The sequence below is a fragment of the Sitophilus oryzae genome, unplaced genomic scaffold, assembly GCF_002938485.1.
Source record: "Sitophilus oryzae breed Bouriz unplaced genomic scaffold, Soryzae_2.0 scaffold_907_pilon_pilon, whole genome shotgun sequence".
In the NCBI taxonomy this organism is placed as follows: domain Eukaryota; kingdom Metazoa; phylum Arthropoda; class Insecta; order Coleoptera; family Curculionidae; genus Sitophilus; species Sitophilus oryzae.
In genome coordinates, this window is record NW_022147536.1 from 1,677,760 (window position 1) to 1,698,490 (window position 20,731).

General features: G+C 31.7%; 1 protein-coding gene across 1 annotated transcript; it reads right to left on the reverse strand.

Annotated features, from left to right (window-relative positions):
• Positions 1–9,857: 9,857 nt before the first annotated feature.
• Positions 9,858–20,222, reverse strand: LOC115890685 (histone-lysine N-methyltransferase PRDM9-like). Its single transcript, XM_030910985.1, has 7 exons — positions 20,003–20,222; positions 19,801–19,944; positions 19,471–19,745; positions 19,208–19,407; positions 18,891–19,124; positions 12,558–12,721; positions 9,858–10,012 (listed from the first exon to the last, which is right to left on the reverse strand). The coding sequence occupies exons 1-7, from the start codon at positions 20,148–20,150 to the stop codon at positions 9,858–9,860; spliced, it is 1,320 nt and encodes a 439-aa protein (XP_030766845.1). The 5' UTR covers positions 20,151–20,222.
• Between the last annotated feature and the right edge of the window lie 509 nt (positions 20,223–20,731).

A 20,731-nucleotide genomic window follows, 5' to 3' on the forward strand; every position in this document is an offset into this window, starting at 1 on the left:
ACTTTAAAAATCATTTTGGGACACATTTTATCTTTCTGCGACTAGTCGCAGATTGGGCGATTTTCAAAATTTTTCTGAGATTTTTTGGGCTACAAAGGAAATATACTTTAAGTTGGCTAATCTAAAATCCTATTTGTAATTTTATTTGTTGTATTATACAGGGTGCTCCTAAATATCATGTACAAAGGAAGGGGTGTTTTTTTGGCTAATGCTAACTTAGTTTCTTGCATCTTGTCATAATAAATAACACTTCCAAATTTTCACAAAACCAGCAAAAGGATTTGTCGAGATATTATTAGAAAAAAAATTTAGGTAAAACTTTGACACCCTATAGCTTGAAAACCAAACGTTTGCAGATCCATGTTTATATGAAACTTTAGTCATAAAATATTGTCAAAGAGCCAAAGAATCACCCCCTTTCGTTTGTACATGATATTTTGGAACACTGCATATTAATATAAATACTGTTCAATGATCATAATATTATATTAACCAAAACTTAAGAATTATTTCTCTTTAGTTCTTCTTTTTCCTTTACTCCACTTTTCAAAAAACAGTTTTTACTGCTTTTTGGCAAAATCTGCGACTTTGGGCTATCTTAACAGCTGCCTTTTAATGAAGTCACAAAGAAAGAAAAGACGATAAAAGAGACGTCATGTATTTTTGATCTGCGATTTTGGGCTATTTTGAAGGTTTGGCAAAATCTGCGACATTGGGCTATCTCAAACTTTTGAGTTCTGCATGCGTCAAATTTCATCTGGCAACCCTGCCTTCGAGCGCTTCGGCTGTGCTCGACTTGGCGGGGGCACTGCCGTCGTGCCCCCAAATGAAAGATCTTTGGCAAAGAAATTTGGTAATGTAATACTGGCCTTTTGAATGATTGTTAAAAGTTATCTCTTATAAGAAATATTTATTACAAATTTGACATATTAAGATTTTTAAAGTTCGTGTATAAATTGTATACCGAGTGTTGAATCGTCGGACGGGACATAGAAAATCCCATGTAAATTTTAATGTGGTCAATTATTGGCTTCCCCATTATTAGAGAATACCTATTTTAGGTTTATTGAAGAGCACTGAAACCACATTCAAAAATAACTTTGATATTTTTGATTAGCCTGTTTACGAGTTATCGCCGATTTCTTTTACATATTTCTCCTTTCTTATATATATTTACTTATGAGCACCAGTCAAGGTAAAAGCCGTAAAAGATAACTGTCAAATAAAGTTGTCATTTCAGAAATTTACCTATTTAGTGCTTTATTATTATTGAAAACTCATAGCAATACGTAACATTTTAACTACTTATTTTAGAATATTTATTACAAATACTTTATTTATTAATACCATAATAATATATTTAAAGAATTAATTTTTTATAACAATTATGACTAATATTAACAAAATGGAACTCAGAAGTACACAAAAATAAGAAATAAACAAAATAGAGACTATTTAACAAAACTCAATTTATTTGGTGGATTTAAGAATATGTACAGGGTTGTAGAAATTGGTCTGTTTTAACAGAGAAACCCTATTTCCTCACTAGATAGAGCAAAACCGACATAGATGTCATGGGCTCGATTTCTGAGACACGTTTAATGGCCAGATGGCATAAACCGTCTGTTGATATTTTCACTGCCAACTGAGATACGGAGTCTTTTTGAATTTTTTACCATTGTGAAAATTGCCTATAACTTTTTTATTTCGCGGAATAATAAAATTCTGTAAAAACGTCCTTAAGGCACTTTTTTAAGAACAATCCAGTGGTGTAGTCAGTTTTTTTTCTATGCTTGTTCTTTTGGTCAGAAATAATAAAAAATATAATTTTTTAAATGGAAATCGTAGTTGGCTATGAACTTAAAAAAATGCTGGCGTTTAATCCTTTCCAACGATATAAAGTTATGGGTATTTATTTCTAAGAATGAGAGAAATATTAGATTTTTTATCTTTATATCGAAGCGGGCCTTGATTTTCTGTTGCACGATTATTTTTTTACAATTTTATTTTTTTTATTTATCTGCATAATTAATTACTTTTAGAAAGGTAAATTAACATTCTATATTAGTATTAGTAATTACAACTGAAATCGATACAATAAACAAAGAACAAAGCTAAAAACACGTATTTTTTGTGTGACGAATATAGTTTTCTAAAAAAATCATTAAAGATGTTCAAACTGAGCATCTGCTTGTTAAATACACAATAAACATCTTTTACGCACAGAGTTACAGCGACTTAATAGGCAAACTGGTGTAATAAGTCCAAAAGCTTGCTTAGTAGCCTTCTGTAATTCTTCTCTCGTCCCAGTGGTATTTATATATTAGGTCTTTTAATTTCCTCCATAAAAAAAGTCGAAAGAAGTTAAATCATAGGACCTAGCAGGCTAAGATATGGGGCCCCTTGTTCCAATCCAATTCTCTCTAAATTCTCCATTTCATAGTTCAGTTGTGACCATGGCGTTTTAATTGTAATTGGTAATACTAATATAGAAAGTTGATTTTTTCAAAATTAGAATTATGCAGATAAATAATACTATAGAGTATTAAATTGTGATAAAAAATAATTAGGCAATTAGGTCAACACAAAATAAAGGCCCTCTTCGATATAAAGATAAAAAACCTAATATTTCTCTCATTCTTAGAAATAAGTAACCATAACTTTATATCGTTGGAGAGGATTAAACACCAGCATTTTTTTAAGTTCATAGCCAACTATGATTACCATTTAAAATATATTATTTTTTATTATTTCGGAAAAAAGAATAATTCTAGAGAAAAAGTGACTACGCCACTGGATTGTGCTTAAAAAGTGGCTCAAGAACGTTTTTACAGAATTTTAATATTCCGCGAAATGCAAAAATTATGGGCAATTTTCCAAATGGTAAAAAATTCAAAAAGACCCCGTATCTCAGTTGGCAGTGAAAATATCAACAGGCGGTTTACGCCATTAAACGTGTCTCAGAAATCGAGCCCACGACATCTATGTCGGTTTAGCTCTATCTTGTCAGGAAATAGATTTTCTCTGTTAAAACAGACCAATTTCGACCACCCTGTACAGAGGGCATCATTTTAAATGGCTCACTCAATTTGAAGATTCGCTTATTTGAAGATAGTAAAAGAATTTTTCAATGTAATTTTACTCGAAGATGTCGATTTTTTACCTATATTTTTTTTAAAAAATGTCAAATTTGACATACGACACCATCCTAATTTTTTTTTAAATTTTAAATTATTTTTTTAAAACTCCCCTCCCCATATACCGTATGATCGAGAAAAAATGGCGTCAGCGATGGCTATGGAATAAAGATCGCTGTTATTTTGTACGTAAAATTATATGGGAAATGTCATTGATGTTCATTTCCCAGCCAACTGGACGGTGTTTTTTTCGATCATACGGTATTTACAATTCTTGTATATTATTTAAATGCAGAATATGATGTTTCTAATAGTAAAATTAAATAAACGGCTCCCTTTAAAGCCATTTTACAAACTAGAAATGTAAAAAACAGTAAGGTGTTTGTTATTTACAAAGTTGATAATTCCTCTTACGACGCCCTCTAAATTTTTAGTTTAATGTCTAGAAAAAAATAACAGACCATTGTAAACCCTTAATAGGTATTTACAAATAAACCTTGCCCCAAAGACGATTCATTTTCCATTTAAATTACATACGAATTTGCCACTTTTTGCAAATATTTTTTTTCTCTCGATCTTGTTCTCTCGGAGCCATGACAATCACACATTCTTTTACAGAACTGAACGTTATACAAAAAAGGTTTCTTACAATTTTTCGATAAACCTACTCCTTCAAAAGTTATTTACGGTTAAAGTTAATCACTCGGTAAATTCCTAAATTTTTCAACTTTTTTGACAAAATTATGTTTATTTTTGAAAAATTTAATCATGAAAAACAATTGAATGCATGACAGGTAGTATCAGTCAGAAAATGGTTGAAGCTTTAAAAGTTAATCATGACGAAGAGTTCAATATTTCTAAACACTAAACATTTTTAATCAGGATGATTTTAAATGGTTTATAAACTAAAACATTGATTATTTCATAAATTTAAATTCGTCACAATTTTTTACCGTGTTTAATATTATTGATACAAGTTTTCTGCAGTTAGACAGTACGGAATGGTTAAAGGATCCTGGATATATATGAGAGGCTTAGAAATTGTGAAAAATTTGAGAGTAGTTAATGATACTGCAGAAAGAGCTGTAAAATTGTTAGAAAAATACATTGATATTTTATCTAGAAGTGAAGATGAAAAACAATATATGATTCAGATTGTAAGCAAGTATAAGAAGAAATATCAAAATCCAACTACAGAATGCTTATTAAAATAAATCAGCAATACTTAAATGATTTAAACTTCATGAGACTTGAATATTTCTTAATTTCCAACCTTAACACCATCAGAATTGTATATTTTTACAGTAATAGCACAGATTATACAGATTATAAACTTATCGTCAAAAGCTTTGTTTTTCGTGGTTCCAATTTTCGGAGTCGCGCACTAGTTAGGTTACTAGTTTGCGCACATAACAGGCCCCCTTACGGCCTCTAAAATTGTGCACAGCGCCTGATCGGCCCAGTTATTACGCTGTTAAAACGCGAGTTTATTTTTGCGCACAGGAAATTTTACTCGTTCGCTTATCGTCATAAAAAACAACTTTCGTACCACGAATTAGGGACAAGATTTTTATCTGTATACTTATAGTATATCTAATCTGTGGTAATAGATTAAATTTTTCAAAAATAATCATAATTTTGTCAAAAAAGATGAAGAATTTAGGAATTTATCGAATGGTTAACTTTAACCGTGAATAACTTTTGAAGGAGTAGGTTTATCAAAAAGTTGTAAGAGACCTAGAGGCCGCTAGAGGGCGCAACTGCTACGGCAAATAAGAAAATGCTATTTTTACAAAATTTTGCCTAGATAAGGGCTACTATGAACAATTGCTTCATAATCTTAAGAAAATTTCGGACTTTTTTTGTCAGAACCATTTTTCCCTATCTGCTAAAATAAAATGGCGGGGGAAGGTTAGATCTGTTTTTATTTAAATGTTAATAACTCCGGAGTCTGGATGACCGGAATCTAACAAGCGAGGGCTCGTTTAAAAGAGCGTTTCGTACTCTATATAAAACCATATAAACAATAATAATATGCCTTTAACAGTAGACGCCAGAGGGCGCTGTCTTGCAATTTAACAAACAATGCGGGATTTCCCAAAAAAATAAATACAACGGTATATATAATTTCAGCTGATTGTAAAGAGGAATAAAAGTTTAAGAAGTCAGTGATAACCGCATCTTGATATCTTTTTTCAATCCGAAGATATTAGCAAAAATATAATAAATACGAAAAAATTTGCCCTTAGCTATCTTATTTTTATAACACGGTATCAGTAGCCCTCTATATTATGCCCATTTTAACAAAAAATAAGATAGAAACAGTTAGCTTATTTTAATATCAACGAAATGCCAGAATACCATAATACCAGATGTATTAATATCGAATAATTAAGATATTAATAACAGTGAACAAGAAACGATCAGTGAAGTCATGGTAGGCTTTGGAAAAAAAGTTGCTTTTGACGTAATAGTATAAACGTCAAATTGTTATTAGATCAAAATTTTGATAGTCTTAGCTTTATGATTTAATTGCTTTTTCAAAATGCCTTTATTATTTGAAGTAGTTAAAGTTTTTGGCATTTTGAAAAAGCAATCAAAAGATAAAAGACTATCAAAATGTTGATCTAATAACAATTTGACGTTTACACTATTACGTCAAAAGCAACTTTTTTCCAAAACCTACTATGACTTCACTGAATCATCAAAATAAATTACATATACTATTGTATTTATTTTTTTTGAAAAAACGCGATATGTTTGTTATTTTGTAAGAAAGAGCCCCCTAGCGTCTACGTTCAAAACCTTATTAATATTATTTTTATGGTATAATATAGAGTAAGAAACGCTCTTTTAAACGAGCCCTCGTTTGTTGGATCCTGATCATCCAGTCGAGTTATTAACATTTAAATAAAGATAGATCTAACTTTCCCCCACCACTTTATTTTAGCAGATAGGGGAAAATGGTTCTAACAAAAAAAATCCAAAATTTACTGAAGATTATAAAGCTGTTATTTATAGTACTCATTATTTAGGCAAAATTCTGTAAAAATTCTATTTTATTTTTTTCATAGCAGTTGCGCCCTCTAGCGGCCGTTTTACAAACTTGAAAATAATTTCCAGCAATTTCTCATAGCCTCTTTAGTTGTAAATATTTTTTTCCGTAGGCTCTACGGCTAATACTTTCCGAGATACAACCGAGAGCTACTCTTAGTGGGACACCCTGTACAAGATGTGTGATTGTCATGGCTGCAAAAGAACAAGATCGAGAGAAAAAAAATATTTGCACAAAGTGCATATAAATAATGTGTACTATAAATGGGAAATAAAATCGCCTATATACCGTTTATTGTAAATATTAAGGGTTTACAATGTTCTGTTATTTTTTTCCAGACAATAAACTAAAAATTTAGAGGGCGTCGTGAGAGAAATGATCAACTTTGTAAATAACAGACACTCTAAAAAACAGTAAGACGCTGGACTAACGTTTCCTGCTTGAACACCTCGACCCAAGAGGATTGCTCATCCTCATAAGATCCTCGCCTCTTCCCGCGCTTCAGCAGACAGTTGTGACGTCATTGTAGTCCTTGTCATGATAGTCTGTATTATTGGTTGCCTATGGTCACCGCATAAAAATAACAGCTGAGAAATTTTGAGTTAATTATTTTATCGATTTTAAATATGAAAATGGTATTTTTAAAGTTTTTAGAGTTATAGACTCCATAAATACGTTCATTTTGTGTTCTGGATTGTGACTGAGTGCCTACGACATTGTTTATTAATTATTTTAAAGCAAAATATGGAGGTACTCTAAAAAGAATTCCTGCAGAAGGTGATGCTGGGAACTGCTGTATACGATTTATACAGTTAATTTTCTATATTGCACACATATAAGGTGTTTAAATAATAAACAAACTAAATAATGAATGTTTTGCATACGGCAACCAATAATACACACACTATCATGACAAGGACTACAATTACGTCACAAGCGAGGAGTTTTCGCATGTAACTGGCAGATACTTTTTTATGGACACTTTCGGCTGAATGAGCAGCAGGGTTCGGAAGCAGCAGGGTTAAGACGTAATTTACCTGATTAACTACGTCTTTTCCCGTTCATTAACTACATGAAACCTACGTTCATAAACTATGTAGAAACTCTTATATAATTAATATTTTTATATATAATGCTGTTTTTCTGTTGTAATTTGTAATAACAATATGTAGTTTATCAAAGTAGTTTTCATGTAGTTAAAGACCGGGACAAGACGTAGTTTTTAAAGATAAACTACACGTAGTTAATCAGGTAAATTACGTCTCAATTAACTACTTCCGAACCCTGAACCTCACCTCAAACCTTTGACATTTGAAAGTTACATACATAGGTTACATAAACTACACCCTCTACATAAACTACATTAACTACATGTAATGTAGTTTATGTAGTTTTTAAAAGTAACATGTAGTTTTCCGAACCCTGATGAGCAGTCCTATTAGGTTAACTGTTCTTGATCTCGACCCGACGCGAACACGACGCAAACGCGACACAACCAGGGTTCAGAAGTAGTTAATTTAGATGTAATTTACCTGATTAACTACATGTAGTTTTTCTTCAAAAACTACGTCTTTTCCCGTTCATTAACTACATGAAAACTACGTTAATAAACTACGTATTGATATTATGAATAATTTTCCTTTTTATGAGGTGTCTAAATAATATGGTGTGAATATTATATTTAAAGCCATATTTCTTCTGTTTTCTTAAATACATTATCTGTGTTCTAAAGCTTCAACTTATTATAACCTCACCTCAAACCTTTGATATTTGAAAGTTACATACATAGGTTACATAAACTACATTAACTACATGTAAGTAGTGTAGTAGTTTATAAAAGTAACATGTAGTTTTCCGAACCCTGGACACGACGCTCGACGCTCTCAGCCTGAACGTAGTGTAGCTAAAAATTGTCTACCGGATGATGCTAAAATATGTGGGGGTTTCCATTTAAAAAAAAATCAAGATTCATCAATTCATTCGTCGAATCGGTCAAAATTGACGACTTACAGGTAGAAAATCGGCATCCTCGCGTAAAATTATTGCAAACTTAGTAAATTGAGTGAGTGACTTAAAACGATGTTCCTGTACTACACTTTTTAACTATAAAATTTTAGAAATGAATTCGTTTTGTTTTTCTTGCACTATTATGAAGCAGTTAGGTTATTTCCTTTAATAACAGAATCTTTATGCTCTATTTTTTCTTAAGGCCAGTATTAAACTAACAAATTTCTTTGTCAAAGATCTTGTATGTATAAAAGAGATTTTTGATGAAAAATTTTTCATTGCTAATGTACAATATTTTCAGCCATGCAGTATTACACTATCGAATTTCTTGGTCAAAGAATTTGACAGTGTAAAATGTGTGATTTTATAAAATATTGTATATTAACACTATCAAAAAATCATAATCCTTGAATTATTGTTGGTAAATTGATATATAAATAAAATCAGAAGAAACCGCTCCGATTAATTCCAGTTTTCTACCTTTTTCTTGCCTGGAAAACCAGTTACCGGTAGCGGTTAGAGAGCTAACTTTTAATCCATAAAGATATTTCGAGATTTTTTATTTTTTCCTTTGGTTATAAGTATATATATATGTATATATATGTATATAAGTATATATAATATATATAATATATATATTTCCTACCTAAAATTCTAAATTTGGAGTGTGTGACACATCTAGAAGTAGCATAGAATTTTGATGATCTGTCAGTGAGTCAATGTCGAAATGAAAGAGATTTGAGACAAGCGATAATTCATAAACTATGAGGGATAATTACTAGATATTTTGATTACCTAGCCAGCTATATATGTCTTTAAGTGTTGTGAAAATTAATATTCTTGCTTTATCCACAACGAAGTTACAGGGTGGTCAAAAGTGCCACTAATACCTTCGAGCAGGGTTGCCAGATTGGGCGACTTATCGCAAATTGGGCTACTTTAAAAATCATTTTGGGACACATTTTATCTTTCTGCGACTAGTCGCAGATTGGGCGATTTTCAAAAAATTTTTTCAGAGATTTTTTGGGCTACAAAGGAAATATACTTTAGGCTGGCTAATCTAAAATCTGCTTTGTAATTTTATTTGTTGTATTATACAGGGTGCTTCTAAATATCATGTACAAACGAAAAGGGGTGTTTTTTTGGCTAATGCTAACTTAGCTTCTTGCATCTTGTCATAATAAATAACACTTCCAAAACCAGCAAAAGGATTTGTCGAGATATTATTAGAAAAAAAAAATTTAGGTAAAATTTTGACACCCTGTAGCTTGAAAACCAAACGTTTGCAGATCCATGTTTATATGAAACTTTAGTCATAAAATATTGTCAAAGAGCCAAAGAATCACCCCCTTTCGTTTGTATATGATATTTTGGAACACTGCATATTAATATAAGTACTGTTCAATGATCATAATATTATATTAACCAAAACTTAAGAATTATTTCTCTTTAGTTCTTCTTTTTCCTTTACTCCACTTTTCAAAAAAAAACAAAGTTTTTTTTACTGCTTTTTGGCAAAATCTGCGACTTTGGGCTATCTTAACAGCTGCCTTTTAATAAAGTCACAAAGAAAGAATAGACGATAAAAGAGACGTCATGTATTTTTGATCTGCGATTTTGGGCTATTTTGAAGGTTTGGCAAAATCTGCGACGTTGGGCTATCTCAAACTTTTGAGTTCTGCGACACGCGTCATATTTCCTCTGGCAACCCTGCCTTCGAGCGCTTCGGCTGTGCTCGACTTGGCGGGGGCACTGCCGCCGTGTCCCCAGATGAAAGATCTTTGGCAAAGAAATTTGGTAATGTAATACTGGCCTTTTGAATGATTGTTAAAAGTTATCTCTTATAAGAAATATTTATTACAAATTTGACAAATTAAGATTTTTAAAGTTCGTGTATAAATTGTATACCTGGTGTTGCATCGTCGGACGGGACATAGGAAATCCCATGTAAATTTTAATGTGGTCAATTATTGGCTTCCCTCATTATTTTAGAGAATAATTCTATTTAGGTTTATTGAAGAGCACTAAAACCCACATTCAAAAGAATAACTTTAGATATTTTTGATTAGCTCGTTTACGAGTTATCGCCCGATTTCTTTTTAAATATTTCTCCTTTCTTATGGCCCTGTATTTACTTATAAGCATCAGTCAAGGTAAAAGATAACTGTCAAATGAAGTTGTCATTTCAGAAATTTACCTATTTAGTGCTTTATTATTATTGAAAACTCATTCCTACATCGGAAATCTTGAAGATATATTTATAAATACAAATTAACATGAATTAAAGTAAAATAAAGTAATCAATTACAAGGTTAATTATAGTATTATTACAATATTCAATAGGTGACTTATTAATTTACGTACTATTAAATTGTTAGAACTTTAGGATTTAAGATGTTCAAATATTCCTCCATCGACTGCTAGACAATAACCCAGGTGATCATAAAATTCTCTTCTTACATTCGCTAATTAGTAAACTGAAATTCTATTGCATTCGGCAGAAATAGCATTTTTTAACTCGTCTAGATTTGGGTATTATTTATCCTTGTATATCTTGTTTTTTAAATGGCCCCAGAGAAAGAAATCATTTGGCGAAATATCAGGAGACCTTGCTCGCCAATTTACTGTATGACTTAGGCCAATAACGTTTCCGTTAAAACTATTGTCTAAATATTCCCGAACAGCCAGGGTACTATGTGCCGGGCAGCCATCCATTTGGTACCAAACTTCCTGATTTTCCCTAGCGGCATCATGTAAAAACAGGTAAAATATGATTTTCGGGTAGTTCAAATAATATTCTGCATTTAAATTTCGCGTAAGAAATAATGGCCCGATAATATTGTGTCCGAATATCCTACCCAAACATTTACTTTCTGTGGATATTGCGTCCTTGTTTCGACAAACCTGTGTTGGTTTTCTTTGTTCCAAAATCGATAATTTTAAACATTGGGTTCATTATTTAAGGTAAACGTGAATTCGTCAGTGAAACATATGTTTTTAAAAATTCCCTATCCGTGTTTGCTCTTTCCATCATATCAAAACAAAACGCCTGCCGCCGTATTTCGTCCCCATCTCGTAGCTCGTGGTGCTTTTCATATTTGAAGGAATAGTATTTATGTCGTTTCAAAATTCGAAACGCTATAGTGTGATCTATTCCTATTTCATCCTCAAGTTTCCTTGTGCTGATCTTTCCATCGTTCTCTTCCACGCACAATAAAACTTCCAAGTCGGTATCATTTCTTGCACCATCTCTTTGTTCCTGCCTTGCTTCACATCTGCAGTTATTTATTAGGGTACCTTTGGTCTCAAATCTCTGGATATTGCTTGCGATTGTAGATTTTCCAGGTATCGGTCTATTCGGATACAGAGCAGCAAACATGTCCGACACCTTTTGATAACTATTTCCTTGATAATACCATTTAATCATCAATACTTTTTCTTCGGTAGTGTAATTCATGGCTAATAGTTTCGATGTATGAGTTTTTAATAATAATAATAATAAAACACTAAATAGATAAATTTCTGAAATGACAACTTCATTTGACAGTTATCTTTTACTTTCACTGGTGTTCATAAGTAAACACAGGGAGAAATATTTAAAAAAAAATCGGCGATAACTCGTAAACGAGCTAATAAAAAATATCTAAAGTTATTCTTTTGAATGTGGGTTTTAGTGCTCTTCAATAAACCTAAATAGAATTGTTCTCTAAAATAATGAGGGAAGCCAATAATTGACCACTTTAAAATTTACATGGGATTTCCTATGTCCCGCTCGACGATGCAACACCCGGTATGTAATTACTATTGATTACATTAAAAAACACTTTATTTTGTTTTTTTCAAACAATTCTTCATATGTTGTACACAATATCCTTTAATAACAGTAGTAAACGAACAATAAATACATTTGTGAACTTTGCTAGTTATTACTTTCATAATATTTTCAGTGCTTGCATGATTTCTTAATACATGTTCATCAAGAGTTTGTTTATTATTATTTTTATAATCGCATTCTAAGCAAGAGAATTTTTTTATTCCCATGTGACATTGTAAATGTTTTTTAAAAGTGTTTTTTCGTGAAAAACATTTCTCACAAATATTACATTTGTATCTATCGGTATCGTCAATTTCATGTGTTTTTAAATGCCATTTTAAATGCGTAGACTTAAAGGTAATATAATCACAATAAAAGCATTGATGCTTTTTTCTTGAAAGGTTATTTAAATAATCTTTATATTCTGTTCTGTGTGTAGTTATTAAATGATTGTCAAAATTTATCTTTTCAGAGAAATATTTGTTACAATTTTTACACACATATTTTTCGTTTGAATGAATTAAAATATGTGTTTTTAAAGTACCTTTATAAATTGTCGTAAAATTACATTGATAACATTGGAATTTCTCAGCATGATCATCGTGAATTTTCATATGCCTATTCATACTGCCTTTAATATTTGACTTATATCCACATTGTTCACAAGAGTATCGTTTGGAATCATCGTCACTGGAAGGTTTCATTTTTCTAAAAAGAAAATAAATATAAAATAATCTAAATTCGGCACCGCAATCAGTACGATGAATCCTCAGGTTTAAGGTTTTTTCTTGAAAAAAAAAATAATTTAAATTTTATCAGTCTCTCATTAATAAATCTACTTATTGCAAAAATTGCAAAAACGATTCGGCATATACATACTTGAAATTAATAGACAAGTACTTCGGGGCGATTCCATGATTACTAACGGGACAAACTGAACGAAAAATAGAATGTTTTCGAAAAATATTTATAACTTATATCGTTCATACAACAATGACCTTATAATATTTGTTAGCAATGATTTTAAGTAATAATTTGCCAAAAAAATATTACTTGAATATTTATTAGCTTGGCGGAAATATTACAAAAAATGTGTTTACTAACGGGACAAAAAAAACTTCAGACATTTTTTCAAATAATTCAGAGAGACAGACCTGTGAATTTGAACGCCTTACACAAAATGTAAAAATATAGGATGGTAAAGGTCCCATCTAAAAAATATTTAAGCATATTACTCTCATTTACTTATCAGGTGTATAGGTTCTTGGTGGTAATTTATATTTACTAACGGGACGGTTTTTTCCAACAGGATATATTATTATTTTTAAAACAATAAGTTCAAAAATTACCTAATTTAAAGCGACCAAATAATATCAACATATATGAAAAACTGTCAAAACCTAATCCTTAACCTAAAGGCACTTGAAAATTGTATTTTTTTCTGATTCTCGGTATTTTTTAATCAATATATGGTGCTGATCAACGGATCTGAAATAATGTGCGCTTGCTATCCCTGGCAATGGTTTTCCTCAAGACCATTTTCCGTCCAAAAAAGGCTTAACTTCGTTGATTTCATCCTCTGTCACATATATACATCTTATGTTTTCCAACTGTTTGGCGCACTCGAAGAATTCTTTAGCAGAATTAACTATAACCTTCCTGCTTTTAACATCATTCCAGACCTAAAATATTATTTTGTTGATCTTAGTAAAAAGTAGACAGATTATTACACATTGGCATCGAAAAAAACCTCGACGGTCTCTAGACTTCAGATTAGCTACATAATATAGGTTCTCGACGAGAACACCGACCGTGAACGCTCTATAGATCTGTTGCTACCTTTCTCTTAACATTTGCACCGACTCCATCCACTGCACCCTTTCCGTGAGATGTTGCGAAAAAACTCCATGTAATTTCAGGTATGTCCAATTCTTCAGGCAGAAAACATAACGTGGATAAAGTGTATCGATTCTTGAATTGTCCCGCACAGCCGTCACTGAATATAACCAAGCTTTTTAAAACATGTTTTTGGCCAATCCAAGAAACAATATTTTTTATGAAGACGAATACGGAATATTTATCGTGGCTTAAATAGTTGCTGATTATTGTGAATGAGTACACTTGCTTGTCAGATAGCCAGGCCACCCCGGTAAAGACGGTAACTTGTTCATGATGCCAATGTGCACTTTGAATTTCATCCTGTGCAGTCAGGGCAAAATTTTCCGCAAAATCGATTTGCAAAATAACCTCATCTTCAGGGATATTAACTCTCTTAAGATCAAAAAATGTTTGTTGTACATTTTTGATAAAATGGTGTCTTCTAAACGCTGGTAATTGATTTTCCAGCATCATAATTGTGGAATTTAGTGTTTCACATTGAATTACAAGCTTTGTTTGGCCCTCAATAGTAATCCACTGTTTAACTGATACAGAACTTTCTCCATCAAATACCAGTGGTAAACAGGAAAAGGTTAAATCAATTTCCTTACATTTACTGCATTTGTTCAACATGCACAATCCCTGTGTACAATTCCAGGATATTTCAGAAATCAAACTTTTGTGGTCTTTAGGAAAAGTTGTGATGTTTTTCTGAAGAACTTCCAAAATGTAAAAAACGTTTGCGTGATATTTGCACACACAAACATTATGTGGCATTGCGCTGCTAAGCAGGATGCATGATGGTCTGACCTCATAAAATTTACTTAGTTTTATTTTAGTATTTGGATTCTCTTCTGTAAAAATCTGGAAGGCTTCTTTTATAGTAAGATACATGTATCTTTTTGGAACGTATTCGACATGATCGCCTCTTTTTATTTTCACCCGGTCTTTCATTCCAGGAGACACCCTGCTAATATCCTCTCGTAAATAAAATTTTTGAATTTTTTCAATTGCCTCCTGTGATAATTTGCGTTTGTTATCAATTGACGGACTGGTAAACTTGCTCATATTTTGCATTTTTAAATTTGGTTCAATTTTTTCCAGAATTTTTCTTAAAACGGCCACTTTCTTATTTTTATCTAAAGGAAGTGATTTATTTGCCGCTCTTACAGCTTTTCCAAGGCTTTGAGCCGTTTTATAGGGTAATATGTTTTCTTTGTTCTGTAAAATCCGTTCTCATTTTCTTTCCCTATAGCGCCTCTTTCTTTCTTTTTCTTTAATGTTCAGTTCCACTTTCAATGCGATATTATTTTTGGTCAAATCTTTTAGTTTTCCCTGTATTTTTTCTGATTTTTAGCACAATTTTTCAAATAATTTTGTTTTAAATTTTCATTTTCATAAATCTTTTTTCTGTAATTCGAAACACAGGCTTTGATTTTTTGTTTGCGTTCGAAACTAGTTTTTCCCATCCTAAAATATAATTTTTGTTTACTAACGGGTCAAAAATTAATTCAAAAAAACAACAAAGCTAGAACCTTTAAAAAAGAAACAGTTAAAACATTAGAATTTGTTCACACAAAACTTATATTTTTTATCTTATGAAAAAATCTCTTGGCTTGATGTATCGCTATATATCAATTTATTGTATATTTTGTTTACTAACGGGACTTAAAATTTAGATATAGTTATAATATTTTATCACAAAATATACTTACTTGGAAAGAGTAACAACACAATAATTCTATCACTCAAACAGAAGCGCAAACAAACTGACAGCGTTAGCGCATTGCTCAGCTTTTTATCCATAGCCACCTTGATAAAACAAAGCGATATTCTGGAATTTCACTGTGAAAACCAAAACTATTTTGTTCTGACTATTTTCAAGGAGCACTAGATTAGAAAGTTAAGTTATTCTAGTTTTGTTATGTACTATAGACATTATACTACAAATAAAAGTACAAATATTTTAAAAAATGTCTCATTTTAAAATTAACAAAAATATGTATTGTTTGTGGAATCGCCCTTCGGCGAATTTCATTTCACATCTACCTTTAAAACTTAAATCTATCTATTACTTTCTAAAAACAAAGTATCAATCGCACATAACATGCTGAATATGACTAATGTGCCAATTTCAAGCATGTTGTCATCTTTCTTCAGATAATAGAAATGTTCACAAAAAATATAAATGTGCCTACTCGGCCTACTCCTCATAAAATTATTCATTATGACATTAAAACTCAGTATGCAAAGTTTCATAATATTCCGTAAAAGGCTTATGCCTCAAAAATCCGTGCGAAATTATCGTAATCGTTTGAATCCGCTAAACGCGGCCTGACGTCACTGCTTCGATCGGTATTTCCGCGCGAGTAAACGGTGCTGTCTGCACACTTTGGAATTTCTAACAGAACAAGCTAGAATACGACATATCGTGTTGTGCTCGGATGTAGTTTGTATATTAAATTTGATTTATTGTGATTAATATTTGGAGTTTATTACTAGTTTAAAAACAAAGCTACTTAGTGAGATGGAGGACGTTTTTATTTGAAAGCGATAACAAACAACATTTGGTTTTTAACAATACAAATTTATTGAGTTTTTGAGCTGTCAGAGGCCCGTATTTAGGAGGAGGGGGCCAAATTTTAAACTTTAATTATCATATTAAACTGAAAATTTGGATGCGTATGTATAGGTAGAGAAGCTAAGACAATGTAAAATTATCGTATTGTTGATCTGATACAGGGCCGTTTTAAGGAGAAGGAGCCAAATCTTAAATTTTAATTGTATTGACCTGAAAATTCGCACACGTACACAGGGTGTCCAGTTTAAAATGAGGTACCTACATGGGGAATAATGGGGAACTTGAAGACCGTTAAAGTTACAAGATCGGTTAAATAGAAGAAAAGTTGCGTTTTTGCGTGTTCAAAAATAAACTAGGTCTATTTTATTTAATATCCATATACCGTTACGTAAATACAGGGAGAAACAGAAAAATGTGCATTTTCTAAACACCACCATATTTTCTTTATTATCGGAGCTAAGATCATCAAAATTTTAACATAGGGGTAAGGCAATATGGAAATTTTAAAAATAATGTCCAAAAAAGTCTAGGCGTAATACGTTGCGCATAACCGAAGTGCACTTTTGCTTTTCCTATTGGCGCCATATTGAAATACATGGTTGAAAACATTTTTAATAAGGATTTTTAAAATGCCAAATTTAAATATGGCGCTCAAAGAAAAATAAAAGCTGACCTCGGCCGTGCGCAAGATAGAAGGCCTAGGTTTTTTTGATATCATTTTTAAAATTGCCATGTTGTCTTGCCCATAATTTTGATTACCTTAGCTCCAATAATAAAGAAAATATGGTGGTTTTTCGAAAATGGTCATTTTTTCTTTTTCACCTTGCATCTACATAACGGTATGGATTTAAAATAAAACAGACATAGATTATTTTTGGGTAAACAAATACGCAACTTTGCTTCCATTTAACCGACTTTGTATCTTCAATGGCTTCCAAAATCCCCATGTACCTCATTTTAAATTGGACACCCTATAGGACCCATATTAAGCGAAAAATTTACAAGTGAAAAAATTGATAAAAAAACTTTTTAAAAACAAGCTGAAAATTAAATGCACTTAAAAGCAGAAAATAAGAATTAAAAGCAAGGGGCGCAAAGTAACGATTTAAACTTCTGTGGATTATTTTGAAGTATTAATATTAATACACCCAGGGACAAAACACCACTTATTTGAACTCCTTTTACTTCTTCAAAACACCAAAACAATGAAAATAAACAATACACCTTCGCGAACATCTGCAAAAACAATGCGGCAATTGCACGATCGTACGGACGCCATCGATCGATCAAAGCAGTGACGTCAAAAACAGGTAGCCTCGAGCCGGGTACGTTTTCTAGCCTTGCTGCATTTCTCAATTTTGTTTTGCGTTTATGTGAGAAAATCATAGTATTTAAGAAAAATTTTGGTTGCCCTATTTTTTTACTCATATGTAGCTATCGAAATTCATTGAAATTAGAAATTAGTGAACATGTCTATTCTACCGCTTCGGTCACTGCCTTATATCTAAATCAGAGAAGAACAATCGTATCTTGTCTGTCTAAAGGTAGTTCATCACGAGTGCGGAAAAGCGAAATTTCGCCTAAATTTCTTACGTTACACTTTGCGTCAGTTTGTTCCATACTAAACTGGGAATATTCGCTTCTATATGATTTTGCGGTATCGCAAATGGGTTAAAATATTTTTAACTTTTTAGCGATTTATTTTCGCGGGAATGGGATAGGTAATGCATGCTAAAAAGAGAACTTGAATTGGGTGGGAATTGTTTTCTTTTTGAAGGAGTAGAAGATTTTCTAAGGTACTTAATTAATATGACAATTTGACCTTTCTTTCTTTCATTGTCTTGAGAAACAATATTGATACATCAAATTCAAAATCGTAAGCCAGTAATAATAAGATTGATAAGAATGCATATTATCATTTCGCTATGAAACAAATGACACGGAAAAAATAATAAACAAAATAAAATTATGGTACAAAATTTGATATAACCTTTTTTCATTCAATCTCTACAGGATTCCCGGTTACGTTAGGTTAGTTAAACTTTTAACGTCGTGAAATTAATTTGACATTTAATTCCGCAATTCCGCGCTCGCGAGAGACCACCTTTAATCATCTAATTAATTGAACCTTTGCCGCCCGCACGCTCCTTAAATTTATTCCCTTGCAGTTATTCAATTTTATAAACTAAGAACGCGCGTACCTCTGCAGTATTACAAAAATAAGGAATATAAATAATGCTTCACGGGCGTTAGTAGTTTAAACGTTTATGAAACTATGCTTTTATTTATCATACGAAGCGGCAACACTGTAATGCTTAATGTATATCAAGCAGGTACTTCGAAGTCCGAATGAATAAGATTTTTCAAAAAATTCAACCCCGGGTTTGCCATAAACATTTATTTATGTATAAAACTTACTTTTTCATCGGTCTTTGACTGCAATATTTCTCGTGATTATTCCTCATATCGTCGGTACTCATGCCGACATTGCAAAATTGGCATGAAAATATTTCCCCAGTATGCACTAATTTATATTTGAAACGGCAACGTCGCTCGTGCTCGTCTAAATATTTTTTGGAACTCAATCCAACATGGCAATGACGGCAACAATGTGAATTTTTCAACTGGATCTCGACTGCGGGATCAAAATATCTGTATTTGAAAAATTGCCATTTTAGTACATTGTAATGTTTTTTTTAGTCAAATTTTACATAATATACCTATTATATACTTACTTTTTTGGCTCAATACCCAACTCTTTAGCAAAAGAATTTCCGTAATACACCAATAGTTCTTCACCTTTTTTAATAATCCGCACTGTACGGTAATACAGTTCACCTTTGTACTGAAAAGCCACAACGTTTTGGTATTTCATATGCGGGGCACAATTTACATATCTCATCCAATTCGAAATAGTCTCGTCTGCAGCATCTACCTGTTGAATAAAACAAAAATGACTATAATAAACATATAAAGTAAAAATTCCTTATAAATTTACCAACTTTCCGTTTCTTAGTTTCCAGCTATAACCACCCGTACTAGGTATCCTTGTTACAGTACCTTCATAAGGCCCCAATTGTAAACCGCAAGGGAGTTGACGCGCGGCGAAAACTCCCAAACCGTGAATGGTGGACTCTTTAATTTCAAAGATATGAGGAACAGTTTTTTTGGCCCTATCTGTTATACCCATTGGCACGGGGACGTCTTTTATCATCACCAACATACCGCAAGTTTGACAGTAATCCAGTACTTCCTGATTACAGTTATCACAAACTAAAATAACATAGATTTAAATATATTTTTACAAAATATCTATTATTTTACTTACAGATATATCTATCTTCCTCTCCTTCTTTTTCCTCATAATAAGTCGTTACAAGGGTTTTTGATTTTCTTGCCGGATTTGTACGCACCGCATTTAATGGTTTTCTAAATTGTTCTTTTTCGGTCGTTGCCGCTAATTTTTCACGATCTACGAATTCTCAATAAATACATACATACAAAAAAATAAACTAATCATGGTAAATTACCGTCTTCTGTACATCTAACATAAAACGTATACAACAACCTGTTTCTAGTTTTCTCTTCTGGAGTCATTGTTTCCAACATTTTCTCGTTAAAAAACATTTCTTCCGCAGTCGGAGCAACTTTTTTAGTTTCAACTATTGTTTTACTCATGATTTGCGGTAAAAATTATCGATAATTACACTATTTTTCGATTTAAAAACATAAATAATTTAGGAACACCAAAGAAATTTGTTTAAAAAAATGGCCGTTTAAAAATCTGCGCTCCAGTGTTGCCAAGTTGTCTTTATCTAGACCAATTTTTATTATATTTTAAATCAAATTTTATAATTACCCTAAATAAATTATTTGATTTATGTTAATTTTGAAATAATAAATGTTTATATTATGTAGGTATTAATTGTAAGTAATTAAAATTTAGGTTTAGAGTTGACTAAAACTGGATATTAAATTTGGCAACAGGAAACAAATGTCACGCGGCAAAACTTAAAACATTTGAATATCGCTAGAGCTGTGTTGTTCTAGTTCTGTTATTTGCTGTTAATCTTTGGTTACTTAAAGAGAAAATAATTAAAGATATGAAGTATTTTAATAACAGAAGAAATTTAATATTTCTAGAATTTTTCTTAGAATTCTGAAATAAGACGTAACAGTGTTTTTTTTGGAATAGTAGGATACAATTACAAATCGAGTCACTATTTTTGAAAAAAGTGTGCCCTGATTTTTTAAAAATC

Bases quoted from the DNA above. Each gene is read 5' to 3' on its own strand.
- LOC115890685 (XM_030910985.1), bottom strand. From the start codon at position 20,150: ATGAGTAAAACAATAGTTGAAACTAAAAAAGTTGCTCCGACTGCGGAA. The intron at 19,746-19,800 runs GTAAGTAAAATA...ATGTTATTTTAG, and splicing joins AGAGGAAGATAGATATATCT to TTTGTGATAACTGTAATCAG. The intron at 10,013-12,557 runs GTACTTTAAAAA...ATCATTCAAAAG, and splicing joins TTTTACGACAATTTATAAAG to GCCAGTATTACATTACCAAA.